Here is an 18662-nt window from a genome sequence, read left to right as displayed (position 1 = left end):
CTAAATATTTTTCGGGGAGGCTTGAACCAACCATTTCTTTGGTATTACAATATTCTGTTCTGGCCAGCGAGTGTCATTCTCTAAAACTCATGATTTTTTCTAGATATGTTATCAGCACTGCCTCCTCTTCCTGCTGTTTGATGCGAGTGAGTTCACGAGTTGGCACTTAAGCTTGGAGCCATTTTTATCATCACCTTCTTTGTTTTGGCATCAATCCCACATGAAGAGGAATTGGAGCCGTTTGTAGAGAACCCAACATAGCATACTGGCAACATTGCCAATTACCCTGTGACCCTGAATTGTAGGAAAACAAAAGGCCGTCTTCCTTTTCAGTCGCATCCTTAAGCCGGAGCCAGTTTCCTGTGAACCGCTAATCTTTCCGTTATCCTCAAACGAAAGTGAGGGAAAGTCTTCCTTCTGTGAGACTCGGCCCTTTTCTCGGAATATGATAGTTTCACCGAGGTCGTGCCTGAAGGGGGGAATTCGGACATGCCCATAACAGAAAATGAAGGTTTGGTTCCTTTAAATAGAAACCGAAGAAGATTTATGTGAGGCAATCGGTCAAGGAAAGTTAAAATTACTCAAAAAATATATACTCTAGAAAGCAGAAAAAAATCCTCTGGGATATTTGAATACTAAGGCGTCCTGATTCTAAATGTTTATAATGAGAAGTGGATTTAAAATTATGTGTGCTTCTAAAACTGCAAACATTCATTTGTGAACGAGCTGTTATTAATTGGAATTGAATTGAAATCCAGGATATTTTTTATTGACATTCAATGTTAGTTGGGAAGACATCTTAATATTATATTGAAATTATTAGGAGTAGATAGTCTGAAACACAACTTTTTTTGTATCCTGGATTAGGAAAAAAGTGTTGTTGTTGTGAATAATAACTCTTCCTGGTCAAAGTATCCTCAAGGATTTCATCGTTTAAGATACCCGGAGATTGGTCTAGACTTTCTTCCCATGCCGATGGAAGCAGACACCTCCGGCATGTTGCCGGGAAATACATCAGTTAATGAAGGTGTGATAGTTTAGTCAACATTGGGAGACATCATTTCAGAAACAATAGCTTTCCCAGACAATGAGTGAGTCCACTACTCCCGCACAGCCAACTCCAAGTGAAGATGAGAATTCCTAATGTTTCTTTCCCTGTCTTGTATTTGCTTATCCTATGCTCATTATTAAATTAATAATAAGCATAGGATTAAAGAATGTTGTACTATATAAATTGAAAAAAAACTTGCCATATTAATAATATTAATATGGCAACAGTTTTTTTTTCAATTTATGTAGTACAACATTCTTTGCTTCATTCAAGTGTATGAAAAGGATTAGAAATTTACCATAAAATAAAAAAACTGAGCAGCATTACTTTCAAAATTGTTTAGTCTGGATAAAAAAATAAATGAAAAATGACGAAAATATCTTTTTTTTTCAAAGTCACTGAAAATCTCCGGAAACGGATATGACGTCACTTCCGAACGCGCGACACATGAAAATGGCTACCCGGTTGCACTTCAAAACTTTTGCTACTTTATAGGAATCCACGTGAAGTTTTCGACGAATTGGTGAAATCGTTTTCCCGATTTCGTCAAGCTGCTGCTGTTAAGGACATGGATTTAAAGCCAGAAGTTTACCATTAAATATGTAAATACACTTTTGCTAAATTACGACAAAAACAATGAGAGCCGAGTTAGCTTAGCTACGTCGTTCGATGTTCGTACGTGGAGGTACTACACATGTTGTTGGGCAAATTACATGTTGACTCACGTTTAAAATGAGTCACTTGAACTTGATTTTTATGTTGTCCGGCAGGCTGGCGTCAAAATGTCCCAGACCAACACGTCTCTCCTGGATCAGGTTGTGCAATGGAGTCAGGAAACCTGCCGCCAGGAGCTCAAGGCTGTCCTGCCCAAACTTACCATATCCTTCCCGGTCCTATCATGTCATTTTTATAGTCCATAAAATAACATTATGAAGTTGCACTAATTTTCACAGAATTGTGTGTTTTCCTTAACTAATTTCACTCGTTACATCACCAGGCCGAAGACTGGGATGAGCACATACGTACGTGAGCATAGCTGGATTTGTTCCACACTTACATTTGTTTTCTAATTATATATTAATACATACGTTCCTTTTTCCAGGCGTACTGAAGATAATAACAGAGATGTTCCTCCCCCACATTGCTCTGTCAGATCTAGAAAATGAATGCTTCTCCAAAATTTTACCAAAAGTAAAGATAAGCACACATTTGCAAGGTTTCCCACATACAAGTCCGTAAAACGTTGTGTTTGTTTTGACATCTCTGCAGGCTGTGACTATGTATGACAGGATGATGAAAGAACTGGCAACCCAAGTTGGAGACTTATCCAGCCAAAACACCGAACTTTGTTCTTTACTGAGGAACAATCTGAAGGTCAGGTTTGTCAGCCTGATTTACCCATTGATTTTAATGTGTTATTTGATACTGATGATTCTTTATTTTTAGTCACTGATGCAGATAATTGACACAATGTCCACGTGTGTACGTCACGTCAGCACCTATGATGACGTCCCGGATCTGATGATGATCCGCACCTTACCAAAATCCATCCTGAAGATTCTTCGAGACACTTTTCTGCACTGTAAGGTGAGGGTTATTTTCATATTTAGGCTGTTGTAATTAGCACATTTATAAATTACTGGGTTTTTCTACTCAAGATTTCGACCAGTGTTGGTAATGTAGTAAAATTTGATGTAGTACTGCAATAGAGAGGCGTGGCTCATTTGCACAAAACCACAACAATGTTATTTATTTGATTATGTTCTGAACTGCTTTTCCTCACAAGGGTCAAGGGGGGTGCTGGAGCCAATCCCAGCTAACTATGGGCACCAGGCGGGGGAGACAAAGTACAACCAATCATACCTCGTGACCGGACGTTTGGTCGCCGGACGTTTGGTCGCCGGACGTTTGGTCGCCGGACGTTTGGTCGCCGGACGTTTGGTCGCCGGACGTTTGGTCGCCCGGGTGAATATAATTTTGAGAGCTGGTTTCAACAGTAGATATTTAGATATTAAACTCTCTCTCTCCTTAATATAATTTTGAGAGCTTGTTTCAACGGTAAACTCTCTGTCATGTTGTCAAACGTCCGGGCGACCAAACGTCCGGGCGACCAAACGTCCGGGCGACCAAACGTCCGGGCGACCAAACGTCCGGGCGACCAAACGTCCGGGCGACCAAACGTCCGGGCGACCAAACGTCCGGGCGACCAAACGTCCGGGCGACCAAACGTCCGGGGACCAAACGTCCGAGTACCCCCAGAGAAAACCCACGCAAGGTTGGGGAAAACATGCAAACTCTACACAGTGAGGACCCACCTGGAAACGAATCCTCAACCCCGGAACCGTGAAGCCGACTGGGCCGCGGCCAAAATGTTACGATACCTAAAATGAACACCTCATTCAATGAAGTTTTTTTATTTTTTTCATACTTTCAACAGGAGAGCGAAGTGGTCTACTGTGGCCGTTTTTCTTTGGTGGCTGACCTGCTGCAGAGTCTCTTCAAGGAGGCTTACACCCTCCAAAAGGCCCTGTTGGAGCTGCTGGACAGGCTTTCTCTCGATAGCAGTGCCTCTGAAGAAGAGGTTACCGATATTGTCTCCGGTATTAAGAGATGCTTCTCATGTTGCCGCTGTCTTATTCTAATTTTTAATTTAAAAATGTGTTCATTAATTTAATCATCTTTTTCAGTAATTCACAGCCTTCTCGACATTGGCTCCATAATCTCCAACCTGGACATGGCTCTACACGCCAACACGTGGAAGTTCCTTGTCAAGTTAGTGCCAAGGAATGCATGCAAAATACTGGACATATGACTGTTTCTCTTTAAATGATGTAGATGTCAATATACAAATATGATTTAAAAATATATATATATATGTTCAAAATGAAAACTAAAATATTTAAATGCACTTTTTTATTGCATGAAACTGAGAAAAAAAGACATTTCGTTAATTCAAAGTTTAGTTGATAATAAATGTAACGTCTATATTGAAATACACATGTATTTTCAATATCAAGTACCCTACTGATCACTAATTTGAAATAATGTTTCATATTTACATTAATTTATCATCACTTAATTTTCCATACCCAAGGAAATATATAAAACTCAAACACTTAAATAACACAATGTAATTCAATAATCACATATTTTTGTATCATAAATAATGTAAATGAAATTAGTCCAAAACAGCAATTGCATAGATTCAAAAAAAAAATGATATAAAAATAATTTCAAATCAATGACTCATCGATACACTAGATGTAAATGACCACATCAAACTATATTGATGCACCAATGCAATTTGTATAAAAATAATTTTGTTCAGTGATGGCGCGCTTCATAGACAAAAAAATAATCGCAATTTAAAATCTTCGCATGAATAAAATCGAACCTTTTCAAATAGATGTACCTTGTTTTAAGATCCCTAATCATGCACAGGCAGAGTCTGAAGTACCAGTCGCTGGTGGAGGAACATCTCCATCATGGTGACATCACCTCGAGCCTGTGTGACAACCTGCTGGCTTCCTTTCACAATGCCGTGGATCTGGCAGAGCAGATAAAGCAAAGTGCCCTGCAGGTTTGAATGCTTGCCAATCAGCAATACTCTGTCCCTTCTTATAGAATAATGACCCTCTCTTCCGGCCTTAAACCTCTCGCCTGATGTATTTTGTCTTGTAGAAGGTATTTTCAAGTCAAAGGTCTCCAATAGATCATTAGCCATTTGACTCGGTGCACTTTTGTCCATTTACTTTAAGGAGGCCACCCACAGCACAGAACACAAGCTCTTCCAGAAAACTGCAAAGGCGTGCAGGTTTTTTGCCAACACGCTCGTTCATTACGTTAAGGTCAGAGATCGATCTTGTAGTCATCAAATTATTGTGAAATACCGTAAAACAATTTGACCTCTTATTTATGGACCTATATTTTTGTTCAACAGGAATTCAAGGCTTTCTTAGCAAAATCCTGCTCGCTCTTTCATCAACTCTACCTCCAGATTATGAGGTACGTAAACATCTGATTTACGCCACGTTAGAGCTGGGCGATATGACAAAAATTATCACAAAAAAACAGTCTCGATAATTATCACGATAACTATCACATCTTTGTTTCAAATTTGAAACTTCTGTTAATAAGTAAATAAATTACTTTCCTCCTTATTCAAATATGAAAGTAACTATGTGACCTTACTTTATAAGAAAAGAGTATATGAAATATGATGATTTTAAAAAGTATTTTTTGTTCTGTTGTGCAATAGATATAATACAACTCCCTCCTTACACTGTGAAAAGTAAAGAATAAAACCTGCAGAAATTTTGACAAGCATCTTTATTTTTATAATTTTCCTTCAAACCAAAAGTTGCTGTGTTATATGAAATAAATAAAATCATCAACTGAAGACATCACCATTGACAAGCAGACTTTTCAGCCTCACAAAAAGAAATAAGTAAATTTACCTCACATATGGCCATCTCCCCCAAAAAATAATTTAAAAGGTTAGATGAATTTAACCCATATTAACACAAGAGAAGTTTTAGATTTTTGCAATGTTTTCAGAACATTTACATAAAATGGGAAAACATCTTGATAGCAAGTAAAAAAAAATATTACAGGGTGTCCTCAAATGAGGACAGTTTTCAATAAGGCTGCTCTTTGCACAGGTAATAGGCATTAAAAAAAAAAGAGAAAACGCCACGGAGAATTCACCTGAATCTTTTAGTGGGTCGGATCGGTGTTGTCCTGCATCTCATAATCACTTATTTTGGCCGTGTTGTCCTTTTGCGTTCATGCTCCGTGTTAGCCTCTATTGTTAACATGCTAAAATCATCATCTTCTTCTCCTGAGCACTGGTCTGGAACTAGTGTTCATCTTGCAACAGCGCTCCCGTTCTCTGTGGGGGTAATTACAGTTTTTATCGAAAGTTTTTAATATTATCGTTGACAACAATTATTTCACGATAATTATCGTTATCGTTTTATCGCCCAGCTCTACGTCATCTGTTGGTTGTATTTGAAATTTTGAGCCATGTGGAAATTCGTTACTGTTTTTCAGTAAATTCCCTCCAAACGTGCGCGCGCCGGCGTTGCCGCCGTCGCTTTCCGAGGAGCTGAACGCGGCGGCCGTCGTTCCGCTGGATGCGCTTCTTTTTCAGCTGATACCTCTGAGGCCTTTTGCTGAAATCGTCCTGGCGGAAGAACTGCGTAAGTTTGGAGTCTCGGTCAAGGCTTGCCTCTGGGATCGTTACGAAAGGCATGTGTTTCCGTACACAGATATCAGTCCACAGCACGAGCTTCCTCAGTGTCTTTTGCTGACTCATGTGCTGGATCAGTTGGCCTCGCAGTCTGAGGAGGTGCTGTCACTTTGGCACTCTGGCAGTCAGTTTTCGGAGGAAACACCCAGGTAAAGTGACCAGATGTCTCGTTATTATCGGAAACGGTGAGCCGAGTGTTCTTGTACAAATGAAAATCGATATTTTGCCCGTATTTTACATCCGATTACGCTGGTCCAACTCCAAAATTGTCCCAGAAATGACTCACACAGGGTTGTTTTTTTACTGGCTCAAAGATTTGTAGTTTTCAAAATAGCTGAGATGTCTTACAATCTTTGGTTTGACTTAACTCTTGCTTTAGTATCTTAAAAACAATTTGCAGAGAAGAAGCTGGCCTTTTCACGAACGCTGTTTTTGTAACGCTATCACAAAGTTTAAGGGTGCGAGAAATTCACATAGTAGGTCGCAGAGTTAAATCAATCGAAAACAAGCTTTTTTGTAGATTTTTTTTGGGGGGGGGAGAAAACATGAAGCTTGTTTGTCAAAAAAATCCCAAAGTAGTCAAAACATTATTTTCAGTTTTTTACTTAGCTGTAAAAAAAATAGTTTGTAAAGCATTGCCCAACAAATTGGAATATATTGCAACGTGCCTTATCCATATTTGATTTTTTTGGAAGACACTTCAAGCCGAAATGCTTATTAAAAATCATGAAAAGGGCGACTACAATCAACAGGAAGTAACCTAGAATTACCCCCAAATCCACAAACACCCCAGAATAAACGGGCCTTTAAATATCATTTTCTAGCATTACCTATATAGTTTGACGATGATCCTAGCTGATATATACGTATATCAAACACCAACTATTACTTTGTCTCCAGGCTTCCTCTCTACCAGGCGCTTTTCCGTAGTTTCCGGAGTTGCTATGTGGAGCGCAAGCTGCCGGTGTTGTTGCCGGGGGTGATGACCAGAGGTCAGGCCCAAAGTCAAGTGTCCCTTCACCATCACGTGTGTGTTCATCTCTGCGCTAGTGTCGCTGTGCTTCCTCCACAGTACTTTCCTGTTTTGGTGAGTTCTTTCCCAACAACTATATTGTTACAAGTCATTTTACCAGTGTGCTGTGTATTTTTTGGCCTATAATTCACACTTTTTTATGGCCAGGCCTGAGATTAATACTCAAGTGGGCCTTTTTTTCTGACCAATGAAAGTCTGTTATGCTTTTTTAGGCTATCGTTATTTGAAAAACAATGTTAAGAGATACCTAGTATTTAGCTAGTTGTTTTTCATTCTTCCGTTGTTACAAGTCATTTTAAAAGTGGTATTTTAACCACTACCATCATATTTTCCGCATTTTTTTTAATAGTTTGGCTGGGGCTGTCTATTGTTTTATTTTTTTCACCGAGGCTATTATGTTATTTTTTGGGGTTATAGTTATAAGATAAACGGGTATGTTAACAGATGTCTATTTAGCCCGTTATTCTCCATTTTACTATTGTTACTTTAACATATGTTTGTTCTTGATTTCTGATAAAATACCAACATTGACCTCCCAAAAATGCTACTTGTATATATTTTTCATCATTGTGCATTTTTTGGCTGGTGTGTCTCATAGTTAGGTGCGACCTATCGTCCCAAAAAAATACCGTAATAATTAAAACTGTATAGAAATGGCCTGTAAGAATATGCTTTAAGTTTCAATTTGAGTTTGGTTTGAAATCAGGTTTAAAAAAAAAAAAAAATCAAGACTAATTACATTGGCCCCTGCATGTGTTTTGTGAAGGATTTCCTCTCATTCAGCCCAGGCGACACTTTGATTCCGCTTGCATTTACATCTGCTTTCACTTTATTTCTTGATAACATTTTCTGCTCATGTTTTCACACCAGAACCACTCCTCTCTTTGTCATTGTGAATCTTTTTTTTTTTCCCCCATTAGGAGCGGTGCTTAGTGACCGCTGCAGTCCAGGTCGACACCCACACTGCTCTGTTGGCCACAGACGTGTGGTGCTTCACTGCTCGGTGAGAATGTTTGTTGTTGTTGACATTGGCAGTTGACACAAATGCTATAACATGCTAAAAGATCCACCGCAAGTCCTTCACAATAGTGGAAAAGGAAAAGTTATATTTTTAAGAATACAAGGGGAAAAAAATCTTTATTTTTCATCAAAACTGACAGTGTGCCTTAAAAATATGCATGGAATATGTTGAATGCCTTCAAAACTATGTTGTTGGAGCTTAATTTTAATGTACTCTTTAATTAAATTGCTCAATACATGCATTCAGTATTATAAAAAGTAAATGAATAATTACAATGTGAAAAGATAAAAATTAATGAGAAAGGGCATAATGTGCCTTGCATCTAAAAATAAACTCTTTCACTAATGGTGAACCTTCAGCGCTTTGGTGTGTAAAAAAATAGGATTTATTATAATCCTCTTCCTGTGCATTTTTTTTTAAAGCCTAATATTCCACAAACCATTTATATTGTTATATTTCCTATTTTTTGATTGATGGGTCTGTTTCTTTTTTTTTTAGGTACGGATCAGCAGAACTTTGTCTCCATCATGTCCTTCTCATCGCTCACTTGGTGGGTATTTTTTCCACAAGTTTCTGGCCGTCTTCCGACCCTAAATTGAATACGAGCTCCTCCCCTCGCCAGATGAAAACCTGTTTGGCCGAATGCCCCCAGAAGTGGCATCTGGGTCTGCTGCTCCGACGAATGCTTTTCCTCATGACGCCCAGCCATCAGGTTAGCCATATCTGGAGGAGGGTCCAAAACGTGTATCCAAACCACCTTTTTATGTAAGAATTGAATAACTATCCGTATTCTTTTTACTAGATGGAATTACTCGCACGGTTCCCTCCATCCGAGGATGCCAACCTCCCAATATGGAGTCAGGTCCTGCTCCGCTCTCTTTGCGATGAGGCCCGTCAACTTGTGGAGGCGGACGTCATTGCGTTAGCTCAAAAAGCTTTGGCCGACTGGCAGACCGGTGGCTACAAACTGGGCCAAGTGGACAAAGTGGTAAGGACAATACTTTTACGTGCGCCCTATGTGAGTAACTATGTGCCGCGTTGCATTTGTACGTTTTTTTATTTTTATATCGCTTAATAAGGGGAGCAATTGGCTGAGGGTGACCGGTATGTTAATACTCAGTGAAACTGCTCATGGCCATTGTTGGCTTTTATTGATGCATAGACCATGTTGTTTTACCTTGTTTTGTCGCCTGTCTTTTGGTCGCCCCGACCGCAACAACGGACGACCAAAAGACCGGCGACAAAACAAGGTCAAACAACATGGTCTATGCATCAATCAAAGCCAACAATGGCCATGAGCAGTTTGACTGAGCCGACGTGTGAGTGTATAAGAGTTTGTATGTACATGCGTTGTCCCTTTAAGAAGCTACGTTAGTCAGGGTCTTAACAAGTTCTCCAACAAAACACAATAAAAGTCCGGTTAAATTTGGAGCTTTTCTTTAGCCTAATAATTACTAGGGCATTAAGTATGACTAAATAGTCATTCACAGTTTGTATTTAGGAAATTTGAGCAACTGGTGGTTAAATGGTAATTATCACTTACCTTCCAGGCGACCAAAAAAACCGGCGACCAATCGACCGTGTACCCGTTGGGCAATATGTAATTTTTAAATGTTTTTTTTTTTTTCTACTCCATAATGATGTTGCTTTCAGAATGCGGTACTGCAATGTCTCCTAGTGGTGGTTCAAGAAAGGTCACATGAAGGGGATGAGCACTCTTTTTCGTCCACTATAGTCAAACAGTTGTGGCAGAGAATGACGCCACATCAGGTGAAACACACAAGTATTGGACAGATTTTAAACTAACTTTTATGTTGGTGGCATGTGAGTAAATCATCTTTCTGGAATGTGCAGGTGCAGAGCCATCAAGTGCTCCGCTCCACTCTGCAGCTTCTTTTTTCAATAACAGCAGGTTTGATCAAAAACATGGAGCCTCAAATCATCATCCAGGTGTGTGTACATTTAACCCTTTTTAAATTTTCTCTTTTTTAATGATCGGTATTGATTGCTTGCCCTTTAAAAATGGTTAAAGTTGATTTTGCAGCACATCATGGAGATGACCTGTTATGTAGCTTGCATGTTTTTTTGTAGGCGTTGGTCTGTGTGGATGCTGTTGTGTCTCAGGAATGTCCAGATGAGCTGCTCCTTGCTGTCCTGGAGTTCCTTTCGTCAATGGGGAAGGTTTTTATCCCTCCTGAAAGCCAGGTATTTGGTCCAATCACAACGGGAATGGAGCCAATCGCGACACATCACTTGACTCTTGACAATTTTCTTGTTCTTTCGCACCCAGAGTGAAATTTTGTCCAGGTTGAGCAACCTGTTTGGATCGCTCTTAGCGCAAAGTTCCTCCTGGTTGGTCGAGCAACACGCTTTGGAGGCTTTCGCTCGTTTTGTGGAGGTAGAGAATGGGTACGACTCGAGTTTGCACATTTTGTTTTTTATCATGACTATCATATCTGTTCCTGTTTAAGATAACACAGCACGAGGAGGTCATTTCGTACAGTTTGTGCTTGGAAGAAACTAAAAGCAAGGTGGTGACTTTCCTCAGCAAGGTAAGAAAAGTCAGCACTTTTTAGTCATTGTTTGTTCAATGGCAAAGTGTAAATAAATGTGTGTGGTTTTGTAGACTGTAAGTACACCGGAAGAAGTCAAAGAGGCACGGGTAGAAAGAATCGAGGCGGAGAAGACTGTCTTACAGCAACACAATTGTGAGCTCGAGTCCCCGAAGCAGGTTTCCATGGAAATTTCTGCTCAATCTGCGACTCACACAGAGGTGAGTTATATGGTTGCTGTTAACCTTTAAAGATCGAAGAAACATATGGTTTTTTTACGTATTTATTTCGGTCAAAGTAATGACTTTTGTCACGTTTGTATGCAGCCACAGGCCAAACGAGCTCGGCAGGAGAGTGACGAGGATTACAACCGCTGCACGCAGATGGCCGAAAGTGCGCTGAGGGACCTCCAGGCACTCGTCGCAGGCAAAACAGAAGCACAGATGACGTCTCCTCCTTTGTGGCTGGTGGGCAGACTACAGGAGCTACAGGTGCTTATAAGTGAAATTAGTGCAGCCATGGCTACAAAATAGCCCGTCCAGTGGTTTTTGTTGTTGTTGTTAAAAAAAATATTTCAACAGCATGACAATGCTTAGTTTTTATATATCAATCTTAAATGATGTTGATTAAATATTTCAATAGAAACAATTTGTAGTTGTCATTGGAGTGCTCACACATTAATGTAATAGTAATTTTTATGTTAATGCACTTAGTGAACAATTTGACCTAACACACTAAATACAGGGTGTTCCAAAATGTTTGACCCTATTTCGTAGTCCACAATTTTCACAGTTTTTGTGTGTAACGTTTGGCATTTCTATCTTTTCAGGTTAAGAAATGCCGTTCAATTCGAAAGAAAAGTGTTAGAGTCATGCTCGGACTCAGTCACCGAAGACAGTACACCGTGGCTTCTTTACAAATTATGCAAAGAAGGCGCCAACCACAAAACAAATTAGGACTTGGCACCAAAGATTACAAGAAAAGGGCTGCAATGTAGGTTTCCACACTTGTTCTGCTACCACTCTTCCTTAAGACTACGCAGGAATGCTTCACTGTCTCAAGATTATTGGCCTGGGAAATGGGGTCAAACATTTTGGAACACCCTGTATTTGTGGGCCTAACTCCATGAATAATCTGCACTAAGCAGGTAAAATTATAATTGCTACTCAAAATATTGGATCTCATGTCCTAGTTGGGCTTACGGCATACTAACCTGATATCGGAAGGTAAGCAGGGTCAGTACTTGGATGGGAAGCTGCCTGGGAATACCATCTTATGTTACCAAGGGGAATTAGATCAGTAGTTAGTGCATCAGCCTCACCACTCTGGCAACCTCGGTTTAAATCCCAGTAGGTCCACATGTGTGGAGTTTGAACCCACGCCGCTAGACTGATGCACTAACTACTAACCTAATTCCCCTTGGTAACATAAGAGCTTACAGCTCATGGTATTCCCAGGCATTCTACCATCCAAGCCCAATCCTGTTTACCTGCCGAGATCAAACGTTTTCAGGGTAGTATGCCCAACTAAGACATGAGAGCTGATATTTTGAGTAGCACTTATAAATTTAGCAAAACCAAACTTTTACCTGTTTAAGTGCACATTTTTCATTGAGTTTGGCCCACAAATAAAAGGTGTTCCAAAATGTTTGACCCCATTTCTTTCGTCAATGATTTTGAGACAGTAAAGTAGGTTCGTGCAGCCATCCTACATAGTCCTCGGAAGAGTGTTAGAAGAGCAAGTGTGAAAACCCACATTGAAGCCCTTTGCTTGGAATTGTTGGTGCCAAGTCCAAAATTGTTTCGTGGTTGGTACCTTTTTTGCAAAGTTTGTGAAGCCATGCTGCACTGTCTGGTAAATGACTCCGAGCATGCTCTTAACACGCGGACAGCCTTTCTTAACCTGAAAAGATAGAAATGCCAAACGTTACACACAAAAACTTGGATGCATCCCACCATTACGTTCTATGGGTAAAATGGAACATGACCACATTGCAAATGGACCCCAAAAGAAACATCAGTTTTCTGTTATAGTAAACGTTTTATTTGACCAACAACCCCTCTCCTCCCACCCACCCTGGAAAAAAAGCCACTAATAAATTAATCTAATGCGTACTTCACATTCATTCAAAGTGCAACTAGCCTTTTGGGCATCAAATCTGACACGGATAGTTCAAGATCTTCACGTGGCCTTAACGAAATTGGCACTATTTTTTCCTTATTGATCCGTGTCAGTTAGCAAGCAAATTAAAATTTGTAATTACTTCCTCCACCCACCTGATCAGTATTGATTCCTTCCACTTGAATAAACAAAGGCAATGTTTTTGAGTCAAAAAATCTGAATTGGGGGAAGTGTCCCATAGGTTCTTCCTGATGAATGTCAACCCCAGCCAGTGTCTTCCTCCCAGTTGAGGTCGTCTCCATCACCCCAACCCTCTGCTTCGGCCTAAAAAGACACATTTCCATTGGCTGGGAGTTAGTTTCTGTCTTACCCCTTTCAGTAGCACCATCGGATTTGAAATAGTAAAATGAACAAACTAACCTCAATCGAACTGGCGGCAGCAAACTTGGAAGACAGCACCATTGTTGTTGTGTCCGTGGCCAAGATGGGCAAAGTCATCCCGGCGTCACCGCTCGCGCGCAACGTGAGCAGAGTTGGAGAAGACAGCTTGATGTCCGGCACCATGTCTGCAAACAAATCCAGCTCTGGGTCCACTTGGTACGTCTGCTTCTTCTTCACTTTGATGGTAAACTCCTCCCCGAGATCTCCAGTGAGCCCCCGAATGTGCCGCCCGCCAGGCTTGGGGTCCGTTGGGGGTGGACTGGCCGGGTGAGTGCTTGAGCTCAATTTCAAGGCTTTGGAAGATCGCAGTTTCTGTGGCTCAGTGGTTTGTTTCTCAGCAGGCAGAGTGAATATGTCAGGCGAGGCCCCAGAGGTGCCTTCAGTGTCCTCAAATTCATCCCAAGGCTCTTTGTCTTCTAACGTCTGCTGTGTTCTGCAAGCCGGACCCGAAGGTTCGATGAGTATCTGGACTGGCTGGCTCTTCTGGTCCTCGCCCTCGTCCGGATCGCTCCAGTCGGGCCAGTCTTCGCCACTGCCTTTGGCGGAATGCGTGCCTTCTTCTGGGCTGGAAGAGTCTACGTCTCTGTGCTGACTCAAGCCATTTAAGGCAAGGGACTTTGGCTTGTTGAGGCCTGTGACACAAAACCATTAGCATTGGGAAACAATATTACACAAATAAAGTCTACAAAACGATCTGATAATACGCGTCATTTTTCAAACCTGACGTTGGTTCCAGCGTGAAATTCCGTGATATATCCCTCCTCTCTGAAAATTGGCCCATGTGACCATGAATGAGGTCTTCAGGCGGTCTGGGGAACAGATTCAAAACCTTGGAAGGCTGCTCCATTTGCGGGTAAGAGCCTTCAATGATGTGGACGGGCGACGCTGCGACCAGAAAAGTCAACCTTCAGACCCAGGAATTAATAACTGAAAATGGTTGCTCTGTGGTAGTGTTTTCTTACTTTCAGGCGTGGCCTCAGCAGACCTGGTAAACTTGGGAGTGGTGCGTTTAAAGACCTTGGTTCTTTCTCCTCCGACCACCACGTGAGCCCCGAGCAAGGGCACCAACACGGCCAGGCTCTGTAGCGTCATAGCAACCAAGGTATCGTTGGTGTCTCTCATTCCAAGTAGAACCTACATAAAGAGCAACATAATCTTATATATTTACTTCATGTGTTAGTTGACATTGTCTTCCCGCCTAAGAAATCAACTTTACAGGGTGCCATTTTTAAATACTATAAAATCAAAAAGAAATGTTTTAGAATGTTAAAGGGGGCCAACCAGGGTTTTATTAAATTCAATTTAACCAATTTTGGTGTTAACATTTTGTTAATTTCCTAACTGAAATGATAAACTCTAAAAGTTGAATTTCTTTTGAAATGCAATTACCGTATTTTCTCGCCTATAAGCCGCATTTGTCGCCCCAAAAAATGATGACTGAATCCAGGGTACGGCTTATATGCGCACAAATTAGACTTGGCATGCAGGAAACAGCAAGGTGACAAAGACGAAACGCCATAACGCAAGACAATGTGGCCAATTCAGTCATTCATTTCAAAATAGACAAACGATAAAGAGAAAACGCTAAACAATACGAGGGAAATTGTCAAATTCAACGATTTTAAAGCAATTTTAAGGGTACGGCTTATATGCGGGGGTGGCTAATATGCGAGAAAATATGGTATATATATAATAACAAAGAAAGATAACTTATCGGAAAGTCTGTGTGTACCTGAGGTAGGATCTGAATCTTCAGCTCCTCATGAGAGAAAAACTGAGCGTAGATGTGAATGTTTGCCAACAACACCATCCTGACGTGTTCCTCGTTGACTTTGAACAGCCTGAGAAGTTGTGGAATGACGTACTTGCGGTACAGGGAGACAGACAGCAGGCATTCGTCGCTGCTACTGCTTCGATCTACACAAGAGACAAAAAAATTGGTGACTTGAGTTTTTTGGTGGCTTCACACCAGCCTGTCTTTTGTCGTACCCTTTTTTGGCTTTAAGAGATGCGGCAAGAAGCTTTTAACGGCGGTCGGCTCGGCAAACACCAACGAGTTGAGTAGTTTGGGGACCAGACGCGCAGCAGTCAGCTCTTCAGGCAGGGTCTGGACTTTGTCCAGAAGAAATCTGCGCAAAATGATTTTCAGATTTTCTTTAGTTAGCCAGCTGCTTTCATGTCTACCTCCGCCGTTTAGGAGGTTCTCCATCCATCACTCACTTAAAGAATTCATTTTTTTCTTCTTCCGTCTTCAGCGTTAGGCTGCTCAGAAAGTTGGTCACTTCCAAAAAGTCGTTCCTGCGCAGACGAAGAAAGCGTTCGAGCAAACAAGCCTTCGGCAAGCGTCGAGAACGTGGGCGCACCTGAAAAAATCATGAGTCAGCAGGGAGCTGAGGGCGGGCCGACATGAAGGGTCGGAGTTGAGCGGGCCGGCTTGCAACGTCTTCTTCAGACTGTCGGACAGTTCTTGCGACACTGCACAGAGAGATCCATAATAAGAATTGTAATACGATCAAGTGCCATGTTGACTTTCCTCACCGTAATCATTCAATAAAGGCAGTAGACCGTCAAGTATGGCGCCGAAAGAGTAACAGTCTCGCGCGTGGGCGTGTTTATCGGTAAGCATTTGAAAACCCTCCACCTGAAAACAGACTTTATTCAACTTTTTTCTCTCCAGAACGTGTGATGATTTGACGAACTGACCTGCTCTTCTGGAGGAATGCAGCTGGCGTCCCTCACACTGCGAATGCTGGCAAGAAACTAAGGAAAAAGTACAATTGTCATTTCAAAACATTTTCCGCCATTGCCAATTTTATACAGTCGTACCTCGTGATACGACCGCTCGTCATACAACATGCTCGTGTTACGACGGAAATTTCGATCGAATAATTCGCCCGAGATACGATCAAAATTTCGTGATGCGACCAAGCCAGGTGGCCATGGCCTTTTTTGCATCTCTTTCGTGTATAAAATATATCTACGAGCACTGGGCGGACTTTGCATTTCCACACCCGTTTTTTTTCCCACGTTGGTCTACATTTACATACAAGGTAAACAACAATGAATCGGCAGAGTTTTGCAAAGAAAAAATCTGGAATACACTCGGTAATCAAACAGGGGGAAGCGGCAAGTTCCAAACAACTCTTGATGCGTTTGTTTTAAAGACTCCGGCGGAAAGTCCGGGTGGGGTCAACCCATAGAACTAAGGTAAAAAAAGATTAAAACAAAATTAGAATTCAGTTTTGTGTGAAGTTACATTAAACGTTGAGTTTCTGTATATATTTATCCAAGTTAATTTAAATTTGTTTGTTCGTTTACGAGTGCGTTGTTGCCGTGGATAAAGTCCCTCCCCCCGCCTCCGTGTGTATGTTGCTGTCTATATCCCCGGCGAAATGCGTCTAATTCATACCTGTCAACCTCTGCCGATAACTGCCCTTATAAATGATTATGATTCCCCTTACAAACCCCCAAAAAACCTTACAAACACCGTACGAGTCGTACGGTGTTTGTAAGGTTTTTTGGGGGTTTGTAAGGGGAATCATAATCATTTATAAGGGCAGTTATCGGCAGAGGTTGACAGGTATGCTAATTTTACTTCTATTAAACACATTTTATTACTATTAAACCACTCATCATTTATTACTTTGTCAAAATATGGCGAATTAGAAGAAATAAAACATTTTGTCCAATCCAATATCCTGTTTTTGGTGTTTTTTCAGAGGGTTGGAACAAATGAATTTGTTTTCAATTCATTTCAATGGGAAACGTCCGCTCGAGTTACGAAAAGCTCGTCATACGATCTCAGTCTCGGAACGGATTATGATCGTATGTCGAGGTACCACTGTACTCCGTCTTCCTACCTGAGGCGCCGCTTCACAGAATTTACAGACCGTCTCCATCCCACCAAGTTTCCAATGTCCATCTTCGCTGACAAATACCGACGAGACGCACACGTTGTTGTGGCTCGACTTCCCCTGACGGTTCGAGAAAACAGGTTAGCAAAAAATCCCAGTTTGGGGCATCAAGTTTCGACGGCGCGCTCACCCTCTCGTGCAGAAAGACGAGCGCCTGCAAGAGGTCGTAGATTCCGGCGCAGATTTCTTCCGGGGTCAGGTGTTCCAGCACCTGCTCCAGAGGCTTGACGCGCTCCGTCACCAGGTGGATGCTGCCGTCCATCTGCACCGAGCAGGACAGGAAGCGCAACAGGCAGGGGTGCCGCAGGGTCTTCAGGTGCTGCGGCGGAGACGTGGATGTAACGCACGATGGAATACGATGGTAAACAATCTTTTAAAATAAATCTCCTTTAAAACAAACGCACCTTGGCCGCTTTATTGACCTTATCTTCTTTGCCACGCTTGTGAACAAACACCGAAGCGGCCCTTCCGTCCTGGAGTACGGCGGAGAACATGGTGAGGCCAAAGGGCAGGCTCAGTTGCGGCTCCTCCGGCGTGCAGCTCCGCACTGCGCTGCTTTCGGCGCCCATGGCCGCTCACCTGAGTCCATTCGAGATTAAAGTCACTTGTGTGGAATCTTTGCAAGGTAAGGAGACCCGAATTTCCCCCCCAAGTTGACAGAAATTGACCCAAAATCAACACGACAATCAACATGAAGTTACCCAAATTGCCCCAAATCAACAGGTAGTGTTAGAGAAACAAAATGCTGGATCGCAAAGCAGGCAAATTAAACATGAATATTTTGTAACCATAACGTTAGGATGAATATTGACTTGGAAATCTCAATTTTTATAGACTTAAAGTTGATTTAGGGAAGTGCTCAGGGTACAAAAAATAGTTTCATCATTGCTCACACTGTAACTTTAGCATTTCCCCCACTTAAATCGCACCGTTTTATCGACTTTAATACTACAAAATTTAACTCTGTCTGCCATTGACGACGATAGACGTCCAATCCACTTCAATGATCACCCAGTCCAAACAGATTGGACGTCAGTAAAACGCAATCGGGTAATGCCAGATACCCCAGTTGACCTAGATTTAACGTGTATTGTTGTCGATGGCAGTGAATGAGTGAAACCACGTGCAAAGAATAAAAGTTGCGACAACAAGTCACAAATGCGCTTTTAACACCATGCGTTCCTTACCTGTACGACTCGTCTGGCGGCGAGGCAGGTTAGCCAGCCTCGTTAGTTCCCCTTCCAGCTGGCCATCGCTACTTCGTCTTGCCGTAGCGTG

The 18662-nt window shown here is 41.6% G+C and overlaps 2 protein-coding genes across 8 annotated transcripts; one reads left to right on the top strand and one right to left on the bottom strand.

Annotated features, from left to right (window-relative positions):
* Nucleotides 1–11: 11 nt before the first annotated feature.
* On the top strand, nucleotides 12–14171 carry firrm (fignl1 interacting regulator of recombination and mitosis). 7 transcript variants are annotated; one of them, XR_013301295.1, is made up of 27 exons: nucleotides 12–146; nucleotides 1822–1929; nucleotides 2034–2073; nucleotides 2154–2242; nucleotides 2321–2425; nucleotides 2498–2638; nucleotides 3489–3651; nucleotides 3739–3823; nucleotides 4493–4631; nucleotides 4810–4899; nucleotides 4992–5056; nucleotides 6104–6252; nucleotides 6322–6451; nucleotides 7203–7389; nucleotides 8256–8338; nucleotides 8855–8906; nucleotides 8979–9068; nucleotides 9159–9344; nucleotides 10010–10126; nucleotides 10211–10306; nucleotides 10448–10561; nucleotides 10647–10754; nucleotides 10828–10908; nucleotides 10983–11129; nucleotides 11235–11399; nucleotides 13470–13737; nucleotides 13812–14171. XR_013301295.1 is itself a non-coding variant. In XM_077607039.1 (26 exons), exons 1-26 carry the CDS (start codon nucleotides 90–92, stop codon nucleotides 13554–13556), a joined length of 2874 nt encoding a protein of 957 aa, XP_077463165.1. In that variant the 5' UTR covers nucleotides 12–89; the 3' UTR covers nucleotides 13557–14171. The 7 variants fall into 7 exon arrangements, 5 of the variants coding, with proteins under 5 accessions (XP_077463165.1, XP_077463161.1, XP_077463160.1 ...); XR_013301294.1 differs by having other exon boundaries at nucleotides 13809–14171; XM_077607039.1 differs by having other exon boundaries at nucleotides 13470–14171.
* On the bottom strand, nucleotides 13644–17953 carry scyl3 (SCY1-like, kinase-like 3). Its single transcript, XM_077607590.1, has 13 exons — nucleotides 17789–17953; nucleotides 17515–17703; nucleotides 17331–17444; nucleotides 16174–16230; nucleotides 16009–16111; nucleotides 15834–15945; nucleotides 15691–15768; nucleotides 15460–15599; nucleotides 15203–15387; nucleotides 14433–14604; nucleotides 14191–14355; nucleotides 13848–14102; nucleotides 13644–13729 (listed from the first exon to the last, which is right to left on the bottom strand). Exons 1-13 carry the CDS (start codon nucleotides 17951–17953, stop codon nucleotides 13644–13646), a joined length of 1821 nt encoding a protein of 606 aa, XP_077463716.1.
* Nucleotides 17954–18662: the final 709 nt, after the last annotated feature.

The sequence above is a fragment of the Stigmatopora argus genome, chromosome 8, assembly GCF_051989625.1.
Source record: "Stigmatopora argus isolate UIUO_Sarg chromosome 8, RoL_Sarg_1.0, whole genome shotgun sequence".
Lineage (NCBI taxonomy): Eukaryota > Metazoa > Chordata > Actinopteri > Syngnathiformes > Syngnathidae > Stigmatopora > Stigmatopora argus.
This window is presented reverse-complemented; position numbering and strand designations above follow the sequence as displayed.